At 50.6% G+C, this 21,582-nt stretch overlaps 1 protein-coding gene across 1 annotated transcript in view; it reads left to right on the forward strand.

The window, feature by feature from the left end:
* The window catches only part of ELOVL2 (ELOVL fatty acid elongase 2), a 45,909-nt gene extending 25,380 nt beyond the window's left edge, over positions 1 to 20,529 (forward strand). Inside the window, exons 2-8 of the mRNA XM_065913129.1 lie at positions 358 to 421; positions 8,604 to 8,791; positions 12,708 to 12,785; positions 15,280 to 15,451; positions 17,917 to 18,041; positions 18,466 to 18,600; positions 20,382 to 20,529. Of these exons, the coding sequence (XP_065769201.1) occupies positions 358 to 421; positions 8,604 to 8,791; positions 12,708 to 12,785; positions 15,280 to 15,451; positions 17,917 to 18,041; positions 18,466 to 18,600; positions 20,382 to 20,501 (882 nt within the window). The 3' untranslated portion in view covers positions 20,502 to 20,529. The remainder of the gene's footprint in view (positions 1 to 357; positions 422 to 8,603; positions 8,792 to 12,707; positions 12,786 to 15,279; positions 15,452 to 17,916; positions 18,042 to 18,465; positions 18,601 to 20,381) is intronic.
* Positions 20,530 to 21,582: the final 1,053 nt, after the last annotated feature.

The raw sequence follows: 21,582 nt of genomic DNA on the forward strand, positions 1-21,582 counted from the left end.
GTCGTTTGCACACAGCCTGGGAACTGCAACGGTAGGAGTTGTTAGTGGAGAAGCTTCTACCTATCTAAGCATCTTCAAGGGAGATGGGACAGTCAGTCACCCTTCAATGTTTGAAGGTTCCAAACTGTCCTCCAGGACTCCTCCTAAGAAATGGAAAGAGAAACTGTTTCCTTCCTAGTCCTTACAGGCTGGTGATGGTGAGGCTGCATCCCTGGTCCACCTCCTGTAAATCTCTGCAGTCAAAAGTCCCCGAGGTCAGGACCCTTGGAGATTCTGTCAACCATGTGTTGTTGGCAGTGGTTCATTTTAAGAGATTCCAGAAGCTCTGCTTAAATCATTTTCTCTTTGTCTTTTCAGGAGCATCTAAAGACCTTTGATGATGAAGTCAATGCTTTTTTGGACAATATGTTTGGACCTCGGGGTGAGTGAGAACTTGAGAACTCAATATGGAAGGGAACACCATCTAGTTAGAGAAGAGGATGGCACCCTTCCCAGTGTCTTGTGAACAGTCTGGGGCCTCCCCCTGAGAGACCTGCCCCCCTCCCCTGGGGCCCCGCCTCCCCTGAGAGACCTGCCGCCCTCCCCCGGGCCCCGCCCCCTCCCGGGGCCCCTCCCCCCCCCCCGGGGCCCCGCCTCCCGCCCTCCAGCCTCTCCTGGGGGCGGGAACGCAGCGCAGTGCCATCTGCCTCTGGTCCCTCTGCGGCTGCCCTGGTGGCAGTCCTTTCCCTCCGAGCCTGCTTCTTCCTCTCCTCCCGTCCACCTCCCGCCTCCCACCTCTCACACGCGGTGTCTCTGCCCCTTCCTGTCCGATCAAGTCCCGCTAGACACGCTGGGCCTTCCCTGCCCGGAGCCAGGCAGGGCTCGGGCTCCCCAGCTCCCGGCCATCCTGCGGTCCGGGTGGTTTCTCCGTCACCGCCAACTCAGACCACGCGGGGCCCCCTGAGGCGGCTGCCCTTCTTCCCGTCCTCATCTCTGCTCAGTGGCAGCTGCAATAAGACTGCAAAAGCCTAAGCGATACTGTGCAGCCCTCTGGTTTAAATCTCATCAGGTCTTCCCTGCATCCTCAGGATAAAACCCAGCTCCTCGTGGGTCACGAAGCCCTGTACCGGCCGCCCCGGCTGTCCACTCTCCCCAAGCTCTAGACATCTTTTCCTTCCTCTGAGCATAAAATGCGTCCCTAGGCTGCTGCTCCCCAGCGCGGTCAGCTCCTTCTCAGGCCATCGGGTGTGGGCTTCACCGTCCCCTCCTCAGATAGCCTTCCCCTCACCAGGACGCGGAGACCTGCCCTTGAAAGCAGCGAACCTGAAACCTCGCACTGTGCTCTGTTTCAGCTTCTGCTTATTTCCTTCATGCACTTGATTAATAGCTCTTTCTCCCATGAGGACAGGACCCATGACTGGTATCTCCAGGGTGTCTTAACGGTCCTAGGAACCTATTAGACGCTGTATGTTTTGCAAATAAATGAGGAAAGTCTCAAGAGCATGCTTTGTTTCCCTTGAGCCTTGCTGGTTCACAAAGCTAGAGAATCTACAAGTTGTCTCCTCAGCATTAGGGGGTGGGAGGAGAGGGAAATGAGGAGGTTTTCCAGTTTCTCAGAATCTTTAAATAGAATCTTGCAGAGATATAGGCTGTGGAAAGTATCCTAAGCAAGTGACTACTTCTGTAGTGTAGGGAGCTTTAAAATATATACATCTGTGTATTCACATTGTCTTTGGTCTTCGTTTTGTTTTCCATTTTCTCCTTGTGACGATGCCGTGGGGCAGGCAGGGTGGGACACCGGTTGGTCGTAGCCCACTTTGTAGGACGTGCCCTCTGCGGCACTGCTGCAGCAGGCAGTGTCGGGGGCATGACCCTCCAGCGGGCACGCGGGGCTCCTGGATGGCCGGCCAGCACCCTGACGTCTCCACTGGAGAGTCAGCAGGCAGTGTCTGAGCCTTGGCATCAGTAAGGTCACTGTCACCTGCAGTTACGCGGACGGGGAGCAAAGTTGTACAGGACAGGATTGCAGTTGTTTGCTCAGTTTGGGTCACTTTTATGGAAATCTCCTTTGCCGCGAGGAGACTGTGAGGCTGACAGCTGACCACTGATCGGGTGATGTCTGCAGTGGCAGGAGGCTGAGCCTCCCGGCCGGCAGGCCTCCTCCTCTCCCTGGAGGGGTGGCTGGGCTGAAGCCGTGAGGCAGGTCCCCTGGGGAGCCGACAGACGTCCCCAGGCCTTTTCCGACTGTACCCGTGCCATGTTGGCAGCATCCAGAGATTGTTCTGGGCAGACACCTGACCCCGCCGCAGAGTTCATGTCTCAGGTCCCGAAGACGATGGAGCTATAAGTGCTCGCTCCCGTCTTTTGTTTAGAGCAGCTGTGGCCCCCCTGACAACCGTGGCCAGTGTGGACAGGACTGTGACACAGACGGTGACAGCCTCGAGCACTGTATCACGTGCTTGATCTGACCTGTCGGCTAGCATGCGTTTAATGACTGTTCCCTTCACCTCCACACCAAGCAGCTATAAGGTATGAGTGAGACTGAGTAGAAATACAAGGTAGTCCCACCTCTCAGAGTGCACAGTGTGGCCGGACCGTGAAACCAGAGCCTCTGACACAGCGCGGAAGTCAACCACGTGTGTTAGTCTCCGGGGCTGTCGCAGCAAAAATCCCGCAGACTGTGTGGCTTAAGACAACAGCAACTTATTCTCTCCCTGTTCTGGAAACACGGTGTCAGCAGAGCCTTGCCTGCCCTGCGCTTCCAGGAGCACTCTGTCCACGCCTCCCCCTCAGGGCTTCCTGGTTGCCACCCTGGAGCTCCATCGCTTCTTCGCCCCATCGCCCCTGCCTCTGCCTCCGTCTCCACGTGGCCTTCTCCTCCTGCGCCTCCCCTTCTTATCAGGACACAGGTCCCTGAGCAGGGCCCACCTCATCCAGTACAGCCTCCTGTTAGCCAGTTTATGTCTGCAAAGACCCTATTTCTCAGTAAGACCGCATCTACAGAGACCAGGAGTTTGGACCTGAACACACCTTTCTGGGGGACACTGATTAACCCATAATACCATAAGCAGAGGCAGAGTAGAGTTTAGTGCAAGTTATTTAACTGTTTTTACTCAGTTTTTCTCTACTGTAAACCGGAGATAATTCCACCTATAGGATGGATTTATCTATCACCTTGACTGTGGTGTTGGCAGCACAGGGGTTTGCGTATTTCCACACTCATCAGATTGTACACAGGAAAAGTGTGCAGGGTTTTCTATATATATCAGTGACACCTCTATACAGCTGTTCAAAATAAGATCACCTTTATAATTAGATTGTTTTGAGAATTTTAAGTTAACACACATAAAAGGCTTTAGGACTGTGTGTGGCACAGAATCAGTACTCAGCAAATGTTCACTATAATAGTACTATAGACATACAGGCTTCCCTGGTGGCTCAGATGGTAAAGAATCTGCCTGCAATGCAGGAGACCTGAGTTCGATCCCTGGGTCAAGAAGACGCCCTGGAGAAGGGAACACTCTAGTATTCTTGCCTGGGAAATCCCATGAACAAAGGATCCTGGCAAGCTACAGCCCATTGGGTCGCAAAGAGCTGGACACGCCTGAGGGACTAGCACAAACACTATCGCCACGATAACACGCAAACTGTAAAGTGATTGCTGTTTTGTTACACTGAGGAGCTGTAGTTATGGAAGAGCAGTGGCCCTTGACGTGGGCCTTGAAGGACACGCAGGCTTTAGACGTGGAGGTAGACATTAGGAAGTGGCACGGTGCGCAGACCTCGGGACAGATGGTTATGAGCCCCTTGTGTGAAAGGTCACGTGTCAGTTGCATGAATGCTACCCTTGCCTTTTAGCTCTGTCACAAATGGGAGAAGCTCACAGCATCAGTGACGAGATGGAGCTCGAGAAGGCACTTGGCTCATAGAAACTGCCTGCAGCACGGGGTGTGGAGAGCCCGGGGTGGGCAGGGTGGCGGGGAGGAGAAGGGGAACTGGGGCTCTGGGGGCCAGAGGGGCCCTGGAAAGGGAGAATCCAGCTCCGACAGGTCTGTTCACAGAGATCAGAGTCAGCGTGCAGGTCTCATAACTCTGGGCAGAACCATTTTTTCTCTCTAGACAACAACAGAAAGGAGCAGAACAGAACAAAAATCACTCTGTGCCTCCAGTTATTTTCTAATTACTGACCGTATTATAGTTCTACTGTGTGTGTTTTCTTTAGGTTGGTTTTTTTTTTTAATAGTGAAAACTTTTATATTTGGAATTATCCAGCTGGACTCAGTTTCAGTTCAGTTCAGTCGCTCAACTGTGTCTTATCTCTTTGTGACCCCATGGACTGCAGCATGCCAGGCTTCCCTGTCCTTCACCAACTCCCAGAGCTTGCTCAAATTCATGTCCGTTGAGTCAGTGGTAGCATCCAACCATCTCATCCTCTGTCATTCCCTTCTCCCCCTGCCTGCAATCTTTCCCAGCATCAGGGTCTTTTCAAATGAGTCAGTTGTTTGCATCAGGTGGCCAAAGTATTGGAGCTTCAGCTTCAGCATGAGTCCTTCCAATGAATATTCAGGACTGATTGCCTTTAGAATTGACTGGTTGGATCTCCTTGCAGTCCAAGGCACTCTCAAGAGTCTTCTGCAACACCACAGTTCAAGAGAGTCAATTCTTTGGTGTTCAGCTTTCTTTATAGTCCAACTCTCAAGTTTAGATGATCCCAATTTTGTTGGCAGTATCCAAGCATCGTAGCCAGGAGCCCGTCGAACATATGCCTTCTTCTCTCCATCAGGCCTGATCAGGGTGTTGACCTTAGCCACGTCAGTGTCATGGAGCTTCTTCACAGCCTGTTGAATTGGGTGCTTGCTGGCCTTGACATCCACAGTGAACACCAGTGTGGTGTAGTCGTCTTTCTGCTTCACGGCTGACTCGGTGGGGAGGGGGAGCTTGATGTTGGCACAGCGGTGCGGTTTGTTTCTCTGGGGGGCGCTCTTCGAGGATGTTTGAGCTGCCTCCTGAGCCCCAGTGTTCCGGGCCGCTGGAAGGTGGGTGACGTCCGGGTCTTTGTTTGTGGCTGTGAATGCCTTTCAGCACATGTTTCTTGGCCTCAAAGCCTTTGCTTTGGCTTCGGCTTTAGGAGGGGCAGGGGCTTCCTTCTTTACCTTTGGTGCCATCTTCGTGAAAAGCTGCTTTCGGTTTTGACGTGTTCACTCTCCAGAGTGAGGGACACTCGCCTCCTGGCTGTGAGTCCTCTTGGTCCACAATCAGATTTGGGTCCTTGGTTTGTTTCCTGTTCTCCATTCTGAAGCCTCAGCTCCAAGGCTCGTCCTAGGCTCTCGCCCCCGCCCTCCTGTAATCCCGCCGCCCTGTTTGGACCAGCTGGACTCTAACCACCGCTGGTTTCCATACAGTGATCCTAAGCTGATTCCAGGGGGTGCGGGTGTTAGGAGCTGGGGCGCAGCATGGACATGTGCTCTGTCCCGCCTCCCAGAGCTGCTCCGCGGAGGCAGCAGCAAGGTGCAGGGACCAGGGGCTGGGTGTGGATTCACGTCCTGACTCAGCTGCTAACTGCCCAGTGGCCCCCGCAGGGGTTGGCGCGCTCTGAGCCGTGTGTGTGGGCTGGCAGCATATCCGTGCTGGCTACTTCCTGAGCGTACACACAGATCTGCCGGTTAGACACCTGAGAGCTGTTACTTCCCACCTCTCCTACTTGTCACTGACACTAGTGTTCGGCCTAAGCCCTGCTCGCTCCATGGAACCTTCCTTAACTGCTTCAGCCCCACTGGCTGCTTCCTCCAAACGAAACCGGAATCCAGCTTGCTCACGCCGTGGCCTGCGGTTCCTGTGTACCTGTGTGACACACACAGCTCACGCCGCGGCCCGCGGTCCCCGTGTACCTGTGTGACACACACAGCTCACGCGGCGGCCCGCGGTCCCCGTGTACCTGTGTGACACACAGCTCATGCCGCGGCCCGCGGTTCCCCATGTACCTGTGTGACACACACAGCTCACGAGGCGGCCCGCGGTCCCCGTGTACCTGTGTGACACACACAGCTCACGCCGCGGCCCGCGGTTCCCGTGTACCTGTGTGACACCCACAGCTCACGCCGCGGCCCGCGGTTCCTCGTATACCTGTGTGACACACAGCTCACGAGATGCGGCCCGCGGTTCCCGTGTACCTGTGTGACACACACAGCTCACGCGGCGGCCCGCGGTCCCCGTGTACCTGTGTGACACACACAGCTCACGCCGCGGCCCGCGGTTCCTCGTATACCTGTGTGACACACAGCTCACGCCGTGGCCCGCAGTTCCCCGTGTACCTGTGTGACACACACAGCTCACGAGATGCGGCCCGCGGTTCCCGTGTACCTGTGTGACACACACAGCTCATGAGACGGCCTGCGGTTCCTGTGTACCTGTGTGACACACACAGCTCACGAGACGTGGCCCGCGGTCCCCGTGTACCTGTGTGACACACACAGCTCACGCCGCGGCCCGCGGTCCCCGTGTACCTGTGTGACACACACAGCTTACGAGGCGGCCCGTGGTTCCCATGTACCTGTGTGACACACACAGCTCACGAGGCGGCCCGCGGTCCCCGTGTACCTGTGTGACACACACAGCTCACGCCGCGGCCCGCGGTCCCCGTGTACCTGTGTGACACACACAGCTTACGAGGCGGCCCGTGGTTCCCATGTACCTGTGTGACACACACAGCTCACGAGGCGGCCCGCGGTCCCCGTGTACCTGTGTGACACACAGCTCACGCGGCGGCCCGCGGTTCCCCGTGTACCTGTGTGACACACAGCTCACGCCGCGGCCCGCGGTTCCCATGTACCTGTGTGACACACACAGCTCACGCCGCGGCCCGCGGTTCCCGTGTACCTGTGTGACACACACAGCTCACGCTGCAGCCCGCGGTTCCCGTGTACCTGTGTGACACACACAGCTCACGCCGCGGCCCGCGGTCCCCGTGTACCTGTGTGACACACACAGCTCACGCCGTGGCCCGCGGTCCCCGTGTACCTGTGTGACACACACAGCTTACGAGGCGGCCCACGGTCCCCGTGTACCTGTGTGACATACACAGCTCACGATGCGGCCCACAGTTCCCATGTACCTGTGTGACACACACAGCTCACGCTGCGGCCCGCGGTCCCCGTGTACCTGTGTGACACACAGCTCACGCCGCGGCCCGCGGTTCCCGTGTACCTGTGTGACACACACAGCTCACGCCGTGGCCCGCGGTCCCCGTGTACCTGTGTGACACACACAGCTCACGCTGCGGCCCGCGGTCCCCGTGTACCTGTGTGACACACAGCTCACGCCGCGGCCCGCGGTTCCCGTGTACCTGTGTGACACACACAGCTCACGCCGCGGCCCGCGGTTCCCGTGTACCTGTGGGACACACAGCTCACGCCGCGGCCCGCGGTCCCCGTGTACCTGTGGGACACACAGCTCACGCCGCGGCCCGCGGTTCCCGTGTACCTGTGTGACACACACAGCTCACGCCGCGGCCCGCGGTTCCCGTGTACCTGTGGGACACACACAGCTCACGCCGCGGCCCGCGGTCCCCGTGTACCTGTGTGACACACACAGCTCACGCCGCGGCCCGCGGTCCCCGTGTACCTGTGTGACACACACAGCTCACGCCGCGGCCCGCGGTCCCCGTGTACCTGTGTGACACACACAGCTCACGCCGCGGCCCGCGGTCCCCGTGTACCTGTGTGACACACACAGCTCACGCCGCGGCCCGCGGTCCCCGTGTACCTGTGGGACACACACAGCTCACGCCGCGGCCCGCGGTCCCCGTGTACCTGTGTGACACACACAGCTCACGCCGCGGCCCGCGGTCCCCGTGTACCTGTGTGACACACACAGCTCACGCCGCGGCCCGCGGTCCCCGTGTACCTGTGTGACACACACAGCTCACGCCACGGCCCGCGGTCCCCGTGTACCTGTGGGACACACAGCTCACGCCGCGGCCCGCGGTTCCCGTGTACCTGTGGGACACACAGCTCACGCTGCGGCCCGCGGTCCCCGTGTACCTGTGGGACACAGCTCACGCCGCGGCCCGCGGTTCCCGTGTACCTGTGGGACACACAGCTCACGCCGCGGCCCGCGGTTCCCGTGTACCTGTGGGACACACAGCTCACGCTGCGGCCCGCGGTCCCCGTGTACCTGTGGGACACAGCTCACGCCGCGGCCCGCGGTTCCCGTGTACCTGTGGGACACACAGCTCACGCCATGGCCCGCGGTCCCCGTGTACCTGTGGGACACACAGCTCACGCCGTGGCCCGCGGTTCCCGTGTACCTGTGTGACACACACAGCTCACGCTGCGGCCCGCGGTCCCCGTGTACCTGTGTGACACACACAGCTCACGCCGCGGCCCGCGGTCCCCGTGTACCTGTGGGACACACAGCTCACGCCGTGGCCCGCGGTTCCTGTGTACCTGTGTGACACACACAGCTCACGCTGCGGCCCGCGGTCCCCGTGTACCTGTGTGACACACACAGCTCACGCTGCGGCCCGCGGTCCCCGTGTACCTGTGGGACACACAGCTCACGCCGTGGCGTCTCCTCACTGAGCACGCAGGGCGCTCTGGGGGATCTCACTGTGTGTTTCTTTTCAGATCCTCGAGTCAGAGGGTGGTTCATGCTGGACTCCTACCTCCCTACCTTTTCTCTCACGGTCTTATACCTGCTGTTGATATGGCTGGGCAACAGATGCATGAGGAACAGACCTGCTCTTTCCCTCAGGGGCATCCTCACCTTGTACAATCTTGGAATCACACTTCTCTCCGCGTACATGCTGGCAGAGGTAAGTGTCCACAGAGCAGTTACGTCTGGCATTCCAGAACTTTCCATGGTTTCTATCAATATGGATCTTTAATATCTCAAGAAGCTGTTCCAGCATCTGATATTATTCCTCCCAAATGGGTGGAAGTCTTTATTTCTAACTTGAATTTTTCTTATTATAATTTAGACCTATTTCTTTAGTCCTTAGTCTTCAGTTATAATTTAAAGTCACAATTTAGATCTCAGTGGGCTTAAAGATCATGTATTATTGTTTTCTCTTTTTATAGATTATGATACTGAGGCTTAGAAAAGTTAAACTGGTTTGTCTGAGGATGGACAGCTATTGAGTAACAGTATTTTTTAAAATTAAACATCAAATACAGTTAGTTTGACTGAAGTGCAAACATAAGATCCCTTAAGGATGCTCCTGGCATCTCTGGGCCACTGTGTGTCCTGAGGACCAACTCCCAGAGGCCTGGGGTGACATCCCAGCTTGGCTATAGTTGCCCGCATTGCATCATGTCTTCCCTATTCCTTTATAATCTGCCAAACCTGAGTAATTTCACAAGAAAAAGAACAAGTAATGATGGCCCTGCGTATACAACTAAAGTTTATTTACTGTAATACAAGAGAAAAATCTTAAAGTGTTAAATAAACCTCAAGAGAGAGAGAACTAAAACGTAACAGAATCTTTTTGGAGAAAAATTAGGATTAAGTCATTCATATATATTATAAATGGCTAATCGTGGCACACATATAGCTGCCTTCCTGGGGTCCTTGGATTGTGAATGAAAATAAATTCTGGATTAAACATAGGCTCTCTCACCCATAGAGTTTTTAATCTGTGTTTAATTGGTCTAATATGCAGCATCCTAATAATGATTAATAACCATCATCTAAAATGCCTGTTCTGAAATGCTAATTACGGGATAGGAGGCATGAGAGTGCAGGTGGCAGAACTTGGGATCAGGAAGGCCATCCTGACAGCTCTAAAATCACGCCACCTGAGTCTAAAAGGGGAACTTTTATTTTAGTTTCCCTCCTGAGTCAATTTTAGTTCACTGGATGAGCTTGCGAGAGAGTCATTTACGGGCTTATTCATCCCTGTGCAGCAGGGAGAAGCACTCTTCCTGGGGCGGGTCTCGGCGGCCGTGCATCTGCAGGGCCCACCTGGCAGGCTTGCTCGGTCGAAGGTGCAGCCCTGTCAGGACGTCAGTTCTGTTGGGCCGGCACTCAGCGAGCACCCGCTCTGTGCGGCCCAGGGGCCACAGCCACGGTCAGAGGTGGTTTCCGTTCTCAGAGACGCGCGAGTGCAGGAGATGGTCAGTCCTGTGGGTCAGGACAAGCCCACAGCAGGGCCCCGGCAGGAATGAGAGCAACAGGCCAGTGCTGGAGCCGGCACGTGCATGTACGCGGCTTGCCTCTTTTAGGGAGAGACCCCCCCTGCCCCGCACAGAGCTCATTTTCCACGGTGAGCTTCAGCTCCCACTCACCTCCTGTTTCTCTTCTCAGACTCTTCCATCTCTCAGTTCAGAATCACTGCTGGTGGCTGAGTGCCTCCTAGTCTCCTGACCGTAACCTCCTTCGGGGCTTAAGGTCTCCCCCGTACACTACAGGCTGTGTTTGCAGACTAGTCAAGGGGTAGCTTACCTTAACCTTGCTAACATGTTACACCCAGGCCAGACGTGTGCGTAGGCCAGGAAGCTGCCCTGGAACCACTAGCGTTGTTCCAGCAGACACACCCTGCAGGCCCTGCATGGTGTCCGGCCGAGTCCCAGGCTCTGGGGCTCAGCCTTGGCCCAAGTGCAAGAGGGGGCACTGGGCCAGGCGGGGTTGGGGAGGCTTCTCTGAGGAGGCGGTGGCTGAGCGGCACCCGGTGATGCGAGCAGGCCAGGCGGGTAAAGATATGGGGAGGCCTTGAGGCAGCAGCAGGCTCAGGGTGGTGTTCAAGGACCACGAGAAGCAGCAGTGTACCCAGGAGCGTGGGTGGAGGACTGGTGATGCCAGACGAGGTGGGCGGGGGCAGGTTACCGAGGGCCCCGTCAGGAACTTGGCTATTCTTAGGAGCAGCCATCAGAGGATGTCAGTGGAGGAGTGATGGGATCTTCTACCTGGAAAATGGACTCAGCAGGTTGGGGCAAGCATGGAGGCAGAGGGCCTGCTTGGGAGACTTGATGGTGCTACAGTCACAGACCCCAGTGGTGTGGACTCAGGCAGTGGGGACGTGGAGTGGATTCTAGTCATATTCTGGAGCGAGGTGGCCCACACCTCCTTAAGGCTGACAGCCCTGTTGGAAAGCCTGGTTTCCTCTTCAACACACAGGTTGGATGCTTCCTGCAAACCAGTGCGCCCAGGGCATCAGGAGGGGTCTGGGGTGAGGCGCTCTGAGCCTCCCCAGCCTGGCTGCTTGCTCTGCCATGCAGCCTGTTTCGTTCTGCAGTCTGCAGTCTGCAGATGGTTCTGCAGAGGCGCGGTGGGGAGGGGACAGCCTGGGTACAGCTGACCAGGCAGAGCATGGCCTGTTCTTTCCTGCTGTGGCGTTGCTGTTACGTAAGCACGGTAGGTGGTGGAGCCCGAGCTGCAGAACCACAGCCTGACCATGGAGGTTTTTAATTAATCTTTCTGAACAAAGCTAAGTAACTTTATTTTGAAAAAGGCAGAAAAAATGTACATACACTTCTAGATATTCCTGGATTCCCTGGGGCCTCCCACCGGTTCCCATTTGAGAACCAGCATGGACAGCTCTGGGGACCTGGGGGTGACTTGATCTGTAATAGACCCACCAGGAAGGTTCAGTGTCTCTCTTTCCCTGGATTCATTTATCCTGATAATCTTTACTTACCACGATGTTACCTGGGGTGACTTTGTTAGAAGAGCAGCAGATGAGGATATGGAAGACTCATGGAGGTTCTGAAACATTCTCAGTGTGCTTCGAGTTTCTCTCTCTTTCTTGGTGTTCAGTTCATTAACATCCCTCCCTCCCTGCTCTGTCTGTCTGTCCTGACAGTAGGTACACTTACACCTTTTTGATAAGCTACAGAAAATTACAGGCTTTCACATATAACATCGTACATTAATCAAAGCCAAAGACCTTATAGTCTTGAATTTTAAGCTTCTTAGTAACACTGGGAGAGAAGGCAGAAAACTTCTATAGAATTTCCCACAAAGAAAGTTCATTTCCTTCAGCTGTGGAAGGAGCACTAGACAGGGAATTGGCGGACCTGAATCCAGTTGTCGTTCTACTACTTTATAGTCGTGTGATCCCAAGCAAACAGTCACTGAGGACTTTCTCCGTGCCAGGCATTGGACAAGCAATTGTAGATGCAAAAGTGAGCAAAGGAGGAGGCACAGACTTTATGAAGCTTTCTTTTTTGAGCACAATGGGGAAAACAGATGTATATCAGTTATAATCGCACAAATGACTGATTACTACATAGCATAAACACAATGAAGAAAATGATTTAAGACTGTTTCTGAGCCCCGGTTTTCTCATGGAAAATGGTAATAAATACGTAATTCATAAGATTGGGATGATCAAATGACAAATATTTATATGTAAGCCAATAAAGTACTAAAATTTTAGTGTAGTTTCTTCAAATTTGTTTACTTAATTCTATATTTTATTTGTAGAGCATATGATTAGATAATTGCTTACAAAAAATATTTTGTTACTCATATGATAGCTAAATTCTGCTTCTAGTGGCTGTGAAGGTTAGAAGTAAATCCTATGTTAACCAAGGATTTTAACCACTGATACCAGTTCAAGCAGCAAGAAATTAGGTCCTTGGATAATGTGTGTTTGGGAACAGGATCGAGTAAAGCTCAAACTGGGAAGAACTCAAACCTTGAATAGATGCCAAACAGAAACATGAATAGGAAGTTGAGTTTTCATCCAAATTCTTGCACTGATTTTTTCCTCTCCTTTGTTCCTTTGGCAGCTTATTCTGTCCAGTTGGGAAGGAGGCTACAACCTACAGTGTCAGGATCTGACCAGTGCAGGGGAGGCCGACATCCGGGTGAGTCAGCCGTTTGTAACCATTTATCACTGAAAAAGAGAGAAAACTTTCTCCTCCCAGAGACGAGGATGGAGGCTGCGCTTAGATAAGAAGGGGTCTCCCTCCTAGTAGAAGTGCTCGCTTGGGGGTCAGACGGAACGAACCGCGGCACATCCACGCAGTGGATCCCTTTGCAAAGTGGAATGAGGATGACCTCTGTCCTGATACAGAATCATCTCCAGGATGGAGCTCAGTGAAAACAGCAACCCACAGACTGTGCTTTCAGTACAGGGCCTCATGTGCAGGAAATGATAGGAATATGCGTGTCTTAGCTTTTAGTTTATTCTGCCATGGTTTCTTTTTAAAACCATAAGCAAACACGATGGTTTCCTTTTGGTGGGGGGACCAGGGCAGAATAGATAGAGGTGGAAATTGGCCTTCTCTGAATGTCCCTTGTCTAATTTTCAGAAACAGTAGGTGTTTTCACATAATTATAAAGCAAATTAAAAAAGAATGCAAGGCAGCCTCTCACTCCACATCTTAGAAATAAAAAATAATTACCCATATATTAAGTTGCTGACATAACCACCCAAGGAATTCTTTCATGTCCCTTTAAACAGTGTTTTGACTGCACACCCTGAGCGAGATGACCTCAGTAGCATTCAGTAATTTGGAGGCGGGGTGGTGGGGGTGGGGGGGCGGCGCTGCTCTTATTAATAAAAATATTGGTATTGCTTTTTGTGGGACTGTTACAGTTATGCTTAAGATAAAGTACATAATAATGTTAATATCATTACAACTAATTTTCGAAACATAGAAAAGAGAAACCAAGACTCAGTAATCATGGATTTAAATCAGAAATATAAAAATGAACGTTATTCTTTCTAAAACGTGCTTTTTAGCTCTATTCACAGGAAAGGTCTAGTTAGTCTCTGAGAAACCAGCAGTGACACCCAGATCATGCTCTCTAAATATAGCCCACCAGGAGGGTTTAGTGTTCTTAGAGAGTTGACCGATTCCGGTGAGGGGGGGAATACATATATGAGAAGAATCCAGGACATCATGTGACAGAGCCAGGAAGCTGGGGTCACGACAAGAAGATGTAAGGGCCAGCTTAAAGGGACCCCCACGGCTGAAGTGGGACAGAGTGAGTATCAGAAGGAATACTGACACATTAAATTTATAAAAACTAAACGAGTTTAAAATGACACTAAAAAAAAAAAAAACCTCTTTGTTACCTTTGGAAGGTTACTAGGACACCAAGTAATTCTAGAAAAAAAAAAAAAATGAAAAGAATTAAACATCTATTCTGCCATTCATATGTAAGTTTTCAAATAGCTAAAGAGGAAGAGCTTCCCTGGTGGTTCAGACAATAAAGAACCTGCCTGCAATGCAGGAGACCCAGGTTCGATCCCCTGGGTCAGGAAGATCCCCTGGAGAAGGGCATGGCAACCCACTCCAGTATTCTTGCCTGGGAAATCCCATGGACAGAGGAGCCTGGAGGGCTATGGTCTATGGGGTCACAGAGTTGGACACGACTGAGTGACTAACAACATCTTCCCTGCTATGTAAGTTTCCAAGTGGCTAAAGAGGAAGAGCTATTTCTATAAAGACAAAAACATGCACATAAGTATAAAGAGAATTTGAAAAGCACCATTTTGCAGCTTCTAGTGAAGGGTAATGGGCCCAGACAGCAGGCATCTGTAAATGATGGAACTACTGCGTGAGAGTTGAGTGGAAGTGTCACGATGATGATATCAGGCTGTTAACACCTGAACTCTGCTGATTTTAGTGTCAGTGGGATGACCAGAATTTGGGTACCTCTTGATGTGATTCCATAGGAAGTACACAGACCCACGCCTGAAGTACAGTTGACCACTAAACCACGTGGGTTTGAATCACACGGGTCCACTTAATACACAGGCTCTTTTCAGTACTAAATACTAAAGTGCCATACAAGCCGACACGGAGGAACCACGCTAGAGGGGGCTGGCTATAAGTTATACACAGACTCTGGACTGTGCAGGGGTCAGTGCCATGACCATCACTACCCCGTTGTTCAAGGGTCAACTGTGATCTTACCCCCAACCTTAACCCTGAATCCAGCTAAGCCTCTGTCACTGCTCTTTACCGAAAATGTGGAGGATAGACAAATAAGTTTAAACAACCCTAGGAAAAATAAGCCACCCAAATCCGTATTATTAGGAATTCTATACAACTGATCGAGTTTAAGAAATAAAAGGAAAGAAAACAGTGGAGCAGAGAAGGGGATCAGACTTTTCGGTCCCCCCCCCCCAATATTTTGGAAAGATACAATAATTCCTTTCCCTAGACGGGGCTGGATTGCTGGGAATAAGGAACAGCTGGCAGCAGACAGGCCGGGTGAGGTGGTTCTCGCGGGTCTGGGAGCTGGGCGGCTGAGCCGGTGAAGCGTGGCCCGGAGCCCGCAGGGGCAGGCAGCCCTGGGCGGCGTCACGGCTCACCCTGTCTCCATCCCATTTGGCCTCTCACACAGGTAGCCAGGGTGTTGTGGTGGTACTACTTCTCCAAATTAATAGAGTTCCTGGACACAATTTTCTTTGTGCTGCGGAAAAAAACCAGCCAGATCACCTTTCTTCACGTCTACCATCACGCCTCCATGTTTAACATCTGGTGGTGCGTCCTGAACTGGATACCTTGTGGGCAAAGTAAGTATGCGTTTGTCGGTTCTGTGTAACGGGTCTCCTGCCCGTCACACGGGGGAGCACACGTTTGCGGGTGGCCATTTCGTTTCTCATCTTTGATCCTGGCAAAATCTGAGCATTAGGATAAATTTTAAAAGTGTTTTCTCTTCCACGCACCACACGTCTGATGGCAGAAGCACGTGCCCCCGCTGGAGCAGGTTACCCCACACCCTGGGGCGGCAGAAACACAGCACCTTCCAATCACGACCACTTGGCGGTGGTGCAGATTGAGTCATTTCAATTTCGGGGGCTTGTTTATCCATTCCGAAAAATTAAAATCACGTCCCTCTGACCCACCAGAGCAGTGGCTTTCAATTTTTTCTTTTTTTTTTTACTGAGACATCAATAAGTATTACATTATATCACAAGCCAGGGCACTCATATTGAATGAAACAAATTTCGTGAAACAGTATTTAGCCTGGCTCTGTGTGATTCACTTGTTTTGTGTGTGTGTGATTCACTTAAAAAAAAAAATTGACCTCACTTTTTCAAAAAGCTAATAACTCATTGCACTGACTTTCGCAGTTGATGTGTCAGTTCTGACCTGCAGTTTGAGAAACACTGCACCCGAGAGAACAGTACTTTTCTATTGGATATTTACTGTTTTATACCCAAGAATTCAAAAGTATTCCATGAAAAATCAGGTAAAACTCAGGTCAGAATGATTTTGTCCTAGGATATAGGGACTTGTAGAGATGGTATTAAAAAAAAAAAAAACAAACCCAGGGGTATCTGCAGTACATTGATTATGAAGATGTAAATTTAAACTCCAGTGTGAAGTAAACTTGCTGGAGATGCAATGGAGAGAAGAGACCCTTTTCCACCTCTCCTAGACTGACATACTCTGGTTTGAGTTTAGTTATTAAGAATATAGTAGACTGATAATGTAATCAATATGTAGACTAAAATCAATACCAAAGGACACTTGTCCAGGCTAAGTACTTTTTGTGATTATCAAGTTTCATTTATAAATCACTAAAGCATCTAAAAGTCGATCTTAAACAACCACTGTGAAAAGACATTGTATTTCATTCACAGGAATTCTATGTGTGTGATGGGTTTCTGTTCAATCTAGAATACTATGAAAATTATAAGCAGCAACTGCTTTTTTAAATTAATTGATGGAAATGAAAACTCAGGTTGGTAAAAAAAAAAAAAAAAGTCACTAATATTGTGCTGCCTGGCACTCTGAAACTATATTTGTGCTCTCATATAAATCCAGTGCCCTGACAAGTTATTCCAGCCAGTGTATAAGGACTTGCTAGATTCCTGGTGGTTTCCTCTTGTCATTTTCACTGATTTGCATTGATCTATCCAGATTGCTAGTCCAGGACTGGGAAACCAAGCAGGAGAATTTAAGTTAATTAACACACATATGCACAGTGCCTTTTAGTTTATATAGTATCATCGTATTTAACCCCATCACAACCTTAAGCGGTAATTACTTATATCAATTTTCCAGATGAGAAACAAAATTTACAAAGGAATATATGCAAGAGGACAGGGCTATTTAGGTGGTCCTCCAGCTGCACAGCCCGTGTCCTCTTCTCGCGGTTGGCAGCTCACAGACCAGCCGCCTGGATCCCAGACCGACCCGCAGCGCTTACCTTGTGTTGCGCCCCGTCCGGAGCCCTTCCCGTACCCCGGCGTTGTTCCCACACCCTGCTGCCAGCTCCTCAGCTTGTGCGGTTCCTCACCTCTTGCAGCTCAATCCTTTGACCCTTAGTTGACCCAACACAGAACTTAGCCCTTGCTCCTTGGTTTCCTGAAACACGAGTCACCCACGTGGATGACAGCACGTGTCATGGAGGGGACGGCAGGGGATGGGGGTGGGGGGGTGCCCTGGCACAGCTCAGCACAGCAGATACGCAAAAATGTTAGACACTCCTTGTCCCAGAAGTCCAGGAGGCTTCCCGGCCACTGGGAAGGTCCCCAGCCCGCCTCAGCCTCCTCTCATTCTGCAGGACCTTCCCCGATTCACCTTCTGCAGCGTCTCCTGGGTCTAGGTCCCTTCCAAGGAGATTCCATTGACCTAACTATGAAGGGCAGTACATTTTCCCTGACTCTCGAGCACCCTGTTCAGCCATGTACGAGGCTACAATCCTACAATCTGTCTACAATCCAAAGTGCTGGAAGGTTTAGCGAAAGCAAACACAGGTCCGCTCTCAAATTCTGCCTCCTGGTTAGATGGCAGTCATGACAGAGACAGCATAGCCCTGGCAAAAAGGGGAGTAACCTGTTTGGTTTTCAGCGTCCCAGCCGTCCCCGGTGAGTCCCTCCCTCTAGGTGTCCGGCTGAATCCCGCAGTAATGGCCCGGGAGTCGGGGTGAGCTCTGTCAGCGCCTGTTGTTTGTCCTCAGTCATGATGTGCAGGAGGAGCGGACGTCCTGCCTCCCGGAAGAGCGGTAACGGCCCCTGTGCTCTCCTAGGTTTCTTTGGCCCGACCCTGAACAGCTTCATCCACGTCCTCATGTACTCCTACTACGGGCTGTCCGTCTTCCCGTCCATGCACAGGCACCTCTGGTGGAAGAAGTACCTGACGCAGGCCCAGCTGGTACGTGCGCCGCGGCCGCGGGCTCGGCCCCAGCCCTGGAGGCCGGAGGCTTCGCTGTGGGGGATGAGGCTGCCGGTCTCTCTAAAAACGGGCTTGTAAGAGTGAAGCCCTGGTAAAGTGTCCTTCGTGTACGGAATGCGTCCTGTATGGACGCATATGGACCACGCAGCTAGCTCCCTCCTTGCTGTGAACTGTAGACGGATACTTCAGAAGTTATTGTCTGCTGAAGCGTTTCTAGCTAAATGGCCTGATCTGAGATGTCTCCCAGGGAAAATTAATGATGGCCAATTTTACACACTTCCTAACTTCCGACAAAATTCCCCGAGAGGAGAGTGGGCCCCTCGGGCGCTTTGGGGTCTGTGTGGCCCCGGGAGCCGGCCGGCAGCTGCCCGAGCGCAGAGCGGTCCGCCCTTGCCGCCCACAGGTGCAGTTCCTGCTCACCATCACCCACACCATGAGCGCCGTGGTCAGGCCCTGCGGCTTCCCCTTCGGCTGCCTCATCTTCCAGTCTTCTTACATGATGACGCTGGTCATCCTCTTCTTAAACTTCTACATTCAGGTATGTTTAAACGCGAACAGTCAACAGCAAAACATGAGACTGAGTGCCTCTGCGTCACTGTTTTAATCTCAGTTAAACGTTGGGGAGTGCAGGCTGTTGATCAGTTCCGATAACAGAGGTGCAACCTGCATTCCTGACTCACCGCCCTGCAGCCTCCTCCCCAGGGTAACTACCCCTGCTGCTAGTCTGGCGGGCATTCTGCCAAACGTTTTTCAGTGCATGCCCTGAAGCTTTATCAAAAATACTATGCATTTAAATCTTGTATTTGCACCAGGCTGCCAAAGTCTGACCTCTGAAAGTTAAACACTGTGTATAGTAACACAGATCCAGGAAATCTCTATGAATGGAGAAAAACATGGACTAAGTAAACCTAACAGTGAAAACCTGTTTCCATTAGCTACTGCAAGGTTGTAGACTTACTGTTTATTTGAAAACATTCTTTTGAGGTGAATCAGGATGAGAAGGTCACATTGACTTTTCCTTAAGTGTCATTTTCTTTTTAACAATTTAAGTGGAAGGGATTTTCAAAATGCAGTTTCAGAGCAACTCTGTTCTAAAGAACTGGTGGCAGCGGTTAACAGCACAGGCCTCGGGCCGATGGTCGATGTTAAACTGCTCTCCTCTGTGGGCTGCGGAAATAGAAAGCGTCATAAGAAAAATGAGAATATACAGTTTATTCAAAACAGTCCTTCTGAAATTGTATTGACTGTATTTTCTCCTACAAACAAGTGCTCACTGACTTTAGTTTGGGTTGACTTTGAGCAAATGCATGGTGGTTTTATACAGAATACAGCTGTGGGAACAGAACTTCTGATAGCTTTTCAGCTCTTGTGTTTTGGAATTGGACTGGCGAGGCTTTGTCTTCTGTGAGATAAAAGTTTCCTTTCAGAATTTCTAAAGAAGCAACCATTGATAGAATCAAACAAAGCCACCCCTCTCCTAAAAAAAAAAAAAAGGAAAGAAATATGATGAATGTTGCTGGCAGACTCAGGGAATGCTCTTGGTGTTGAAACTTGAAGGAATCCATAGTCCAGCGTGGGGAGCAACAGTGCTCAAAGCTGCAGTCAAGGTCAATCCTGACCCTAAGTTGATACTATCGCTTTTTAAAAAAAAGTGAGATCATATATTTTGTCTGAATAGGAAGGCTGTGCCAAGACACAAATCAAGCCAAAATCTCAGGTACCAGTACTTTTGAAATAACAGCACTTTTTCACTTGAATTGTATTTTTAAAAAAATTTATATCTTTAACTAAGTCATAGTGTATACTTGAAAGTTGCTAAGAGACTAGATCTTAAAAGTTCTCATCACAAGAAAAAAACTCTTGTGGGATGGTAAATATGGTAAATCCTATATGTGGGATGGTAAGCTACACAGTGTAACCATTTAACAAGCACTATCATTTACAATCATTAAATCATGTTATATACCTGAACTAATGCACTGAATTTCACTTATACCTTGATTTTTTAAAAAGACTTAAAAAAAAATCATTCCCTCCTTGTAAGCAATTAATGCAGAATTTGAATGCTAATCCCATAAAGTAATATATCAATACTAACCTGATGCGGATAAGGTGAGACAGCTTTTCATTGGAATTCATGTATTTGTCTTGTTTTTAATCAGAAGCTTAACAACCGTCATTTAACAAATAAGCATTCTTACTAGAAAGTTCAGCACCAATGAAATCATGCCTGTTTTAGACCCTAAGTCTCATTGCAGACAAGGTTCTATTAAAGAATCCCTTTCTCTTTTTCTCTTCAACATGTACACATCCCAACAGACATACCGGAAAAAGCCAATGAAGAAAGCCATGGAGGAGGCAGGGAAAGAAGTCAAGAACGGTTTCTCCAAAGCCTACTTCAGTGCGGCGAACGGAGTGATGAGCAAGAAGGCACAATAAGGGTCGCGTCTCAGAGACAAAGCATATATAATAGCCTAACAGATCCGCTTGTTTTAAAGCAAAGACTGAATTGAAAGTTATATATGTTTTAGCATAAACTAATTTCTTTTGAGTTTATAAATCATTTGTACCCGGAACGTATTAATATACTGCTGTTGGGTCGACCTGTTAACTGAAAGCTTTCCTCAGCAGTGAGGCGAGAGCTCTGCAGAACTCAGACCTGGTGCTCCTTCTCGGCTCTCCCCACCCACCTAGCCCCCCGCTGACCTAGCCCCCCGCCCACCTAGCCCCCCACCCGGACGCGGCCCCCACCACGCCTTACGCACCTGCAGAGCCAGGACACAGGGACCCCTGCTTCTCACAGCAAGTCTGCAAATAAGTTAGTTTTGTTCAGATTAAAATGTTTAAAACAAAATGTTACTATCTTCTAAACACAGGGTATGCTCTCATCTATATTCAGCAATAATTGTCAGTACACAGCCAATCCATTTGTTCCTTTAGGAATCAACTCCAGAAAATATTAAAATGGTCACATAGATGGAAAACCCAGCAACCACTTTTCTCTCTCAAGTCTGTCCCCAGAATCTCAAATCCCCACAATTACTCCTAATTCTCAACTTAGTGACATGGTAATAGTTTTTTATTCCTTTTTCTTTATTTTGAAGATCATCTTCTCCCAAACCCTCATAGCGCAGGGGCTCTGGATAGGCCTAGTTCTTCTGTTTTAACTGGGTTTCCTTAGTTATTCATGTATTCATATCTATATCCTATGTTAAGGTACCCTGGGTTAGGGTAACAGACAGTGCTCAGTTTTAAAAGTAGGATCCGAATTTGGCTGCCTGTCTGCTCTCTGAACAAGTCTGTATCACTGGGCCGTTAGGATGATCTGTCACTGGACTATCTGTAAGTTAGAATTAATAAGAGCATCGAGGGCAAAATAGATACTGACCCTGTCAACGATTTCTTATGAGCCTGCCTTCTAGTGTTATCCCCAAATAGCTGCTGTTTGTCTTTACAGGTTAGATTTTTGAAAACAGGAAGAGAGAGGGCTATGGAAAGGTTCCAGCCCTGCCCACCGTAA

Source organism: Muntiacus reevesi, chromosome 20 (genome assembly GCF_963930625.1).
Source record: "Muntiacus reevesi chromosome 20, mMunRee1.1, whole genome shotgun sequence".
Classification (NCBI taxonomy): domain Eukaryota; kingdom Metazoa; phylum Chordata; class Mammalia; order Artiodactyla; family Cervidae; genus Muntiacus; species Muntiacus reevesi.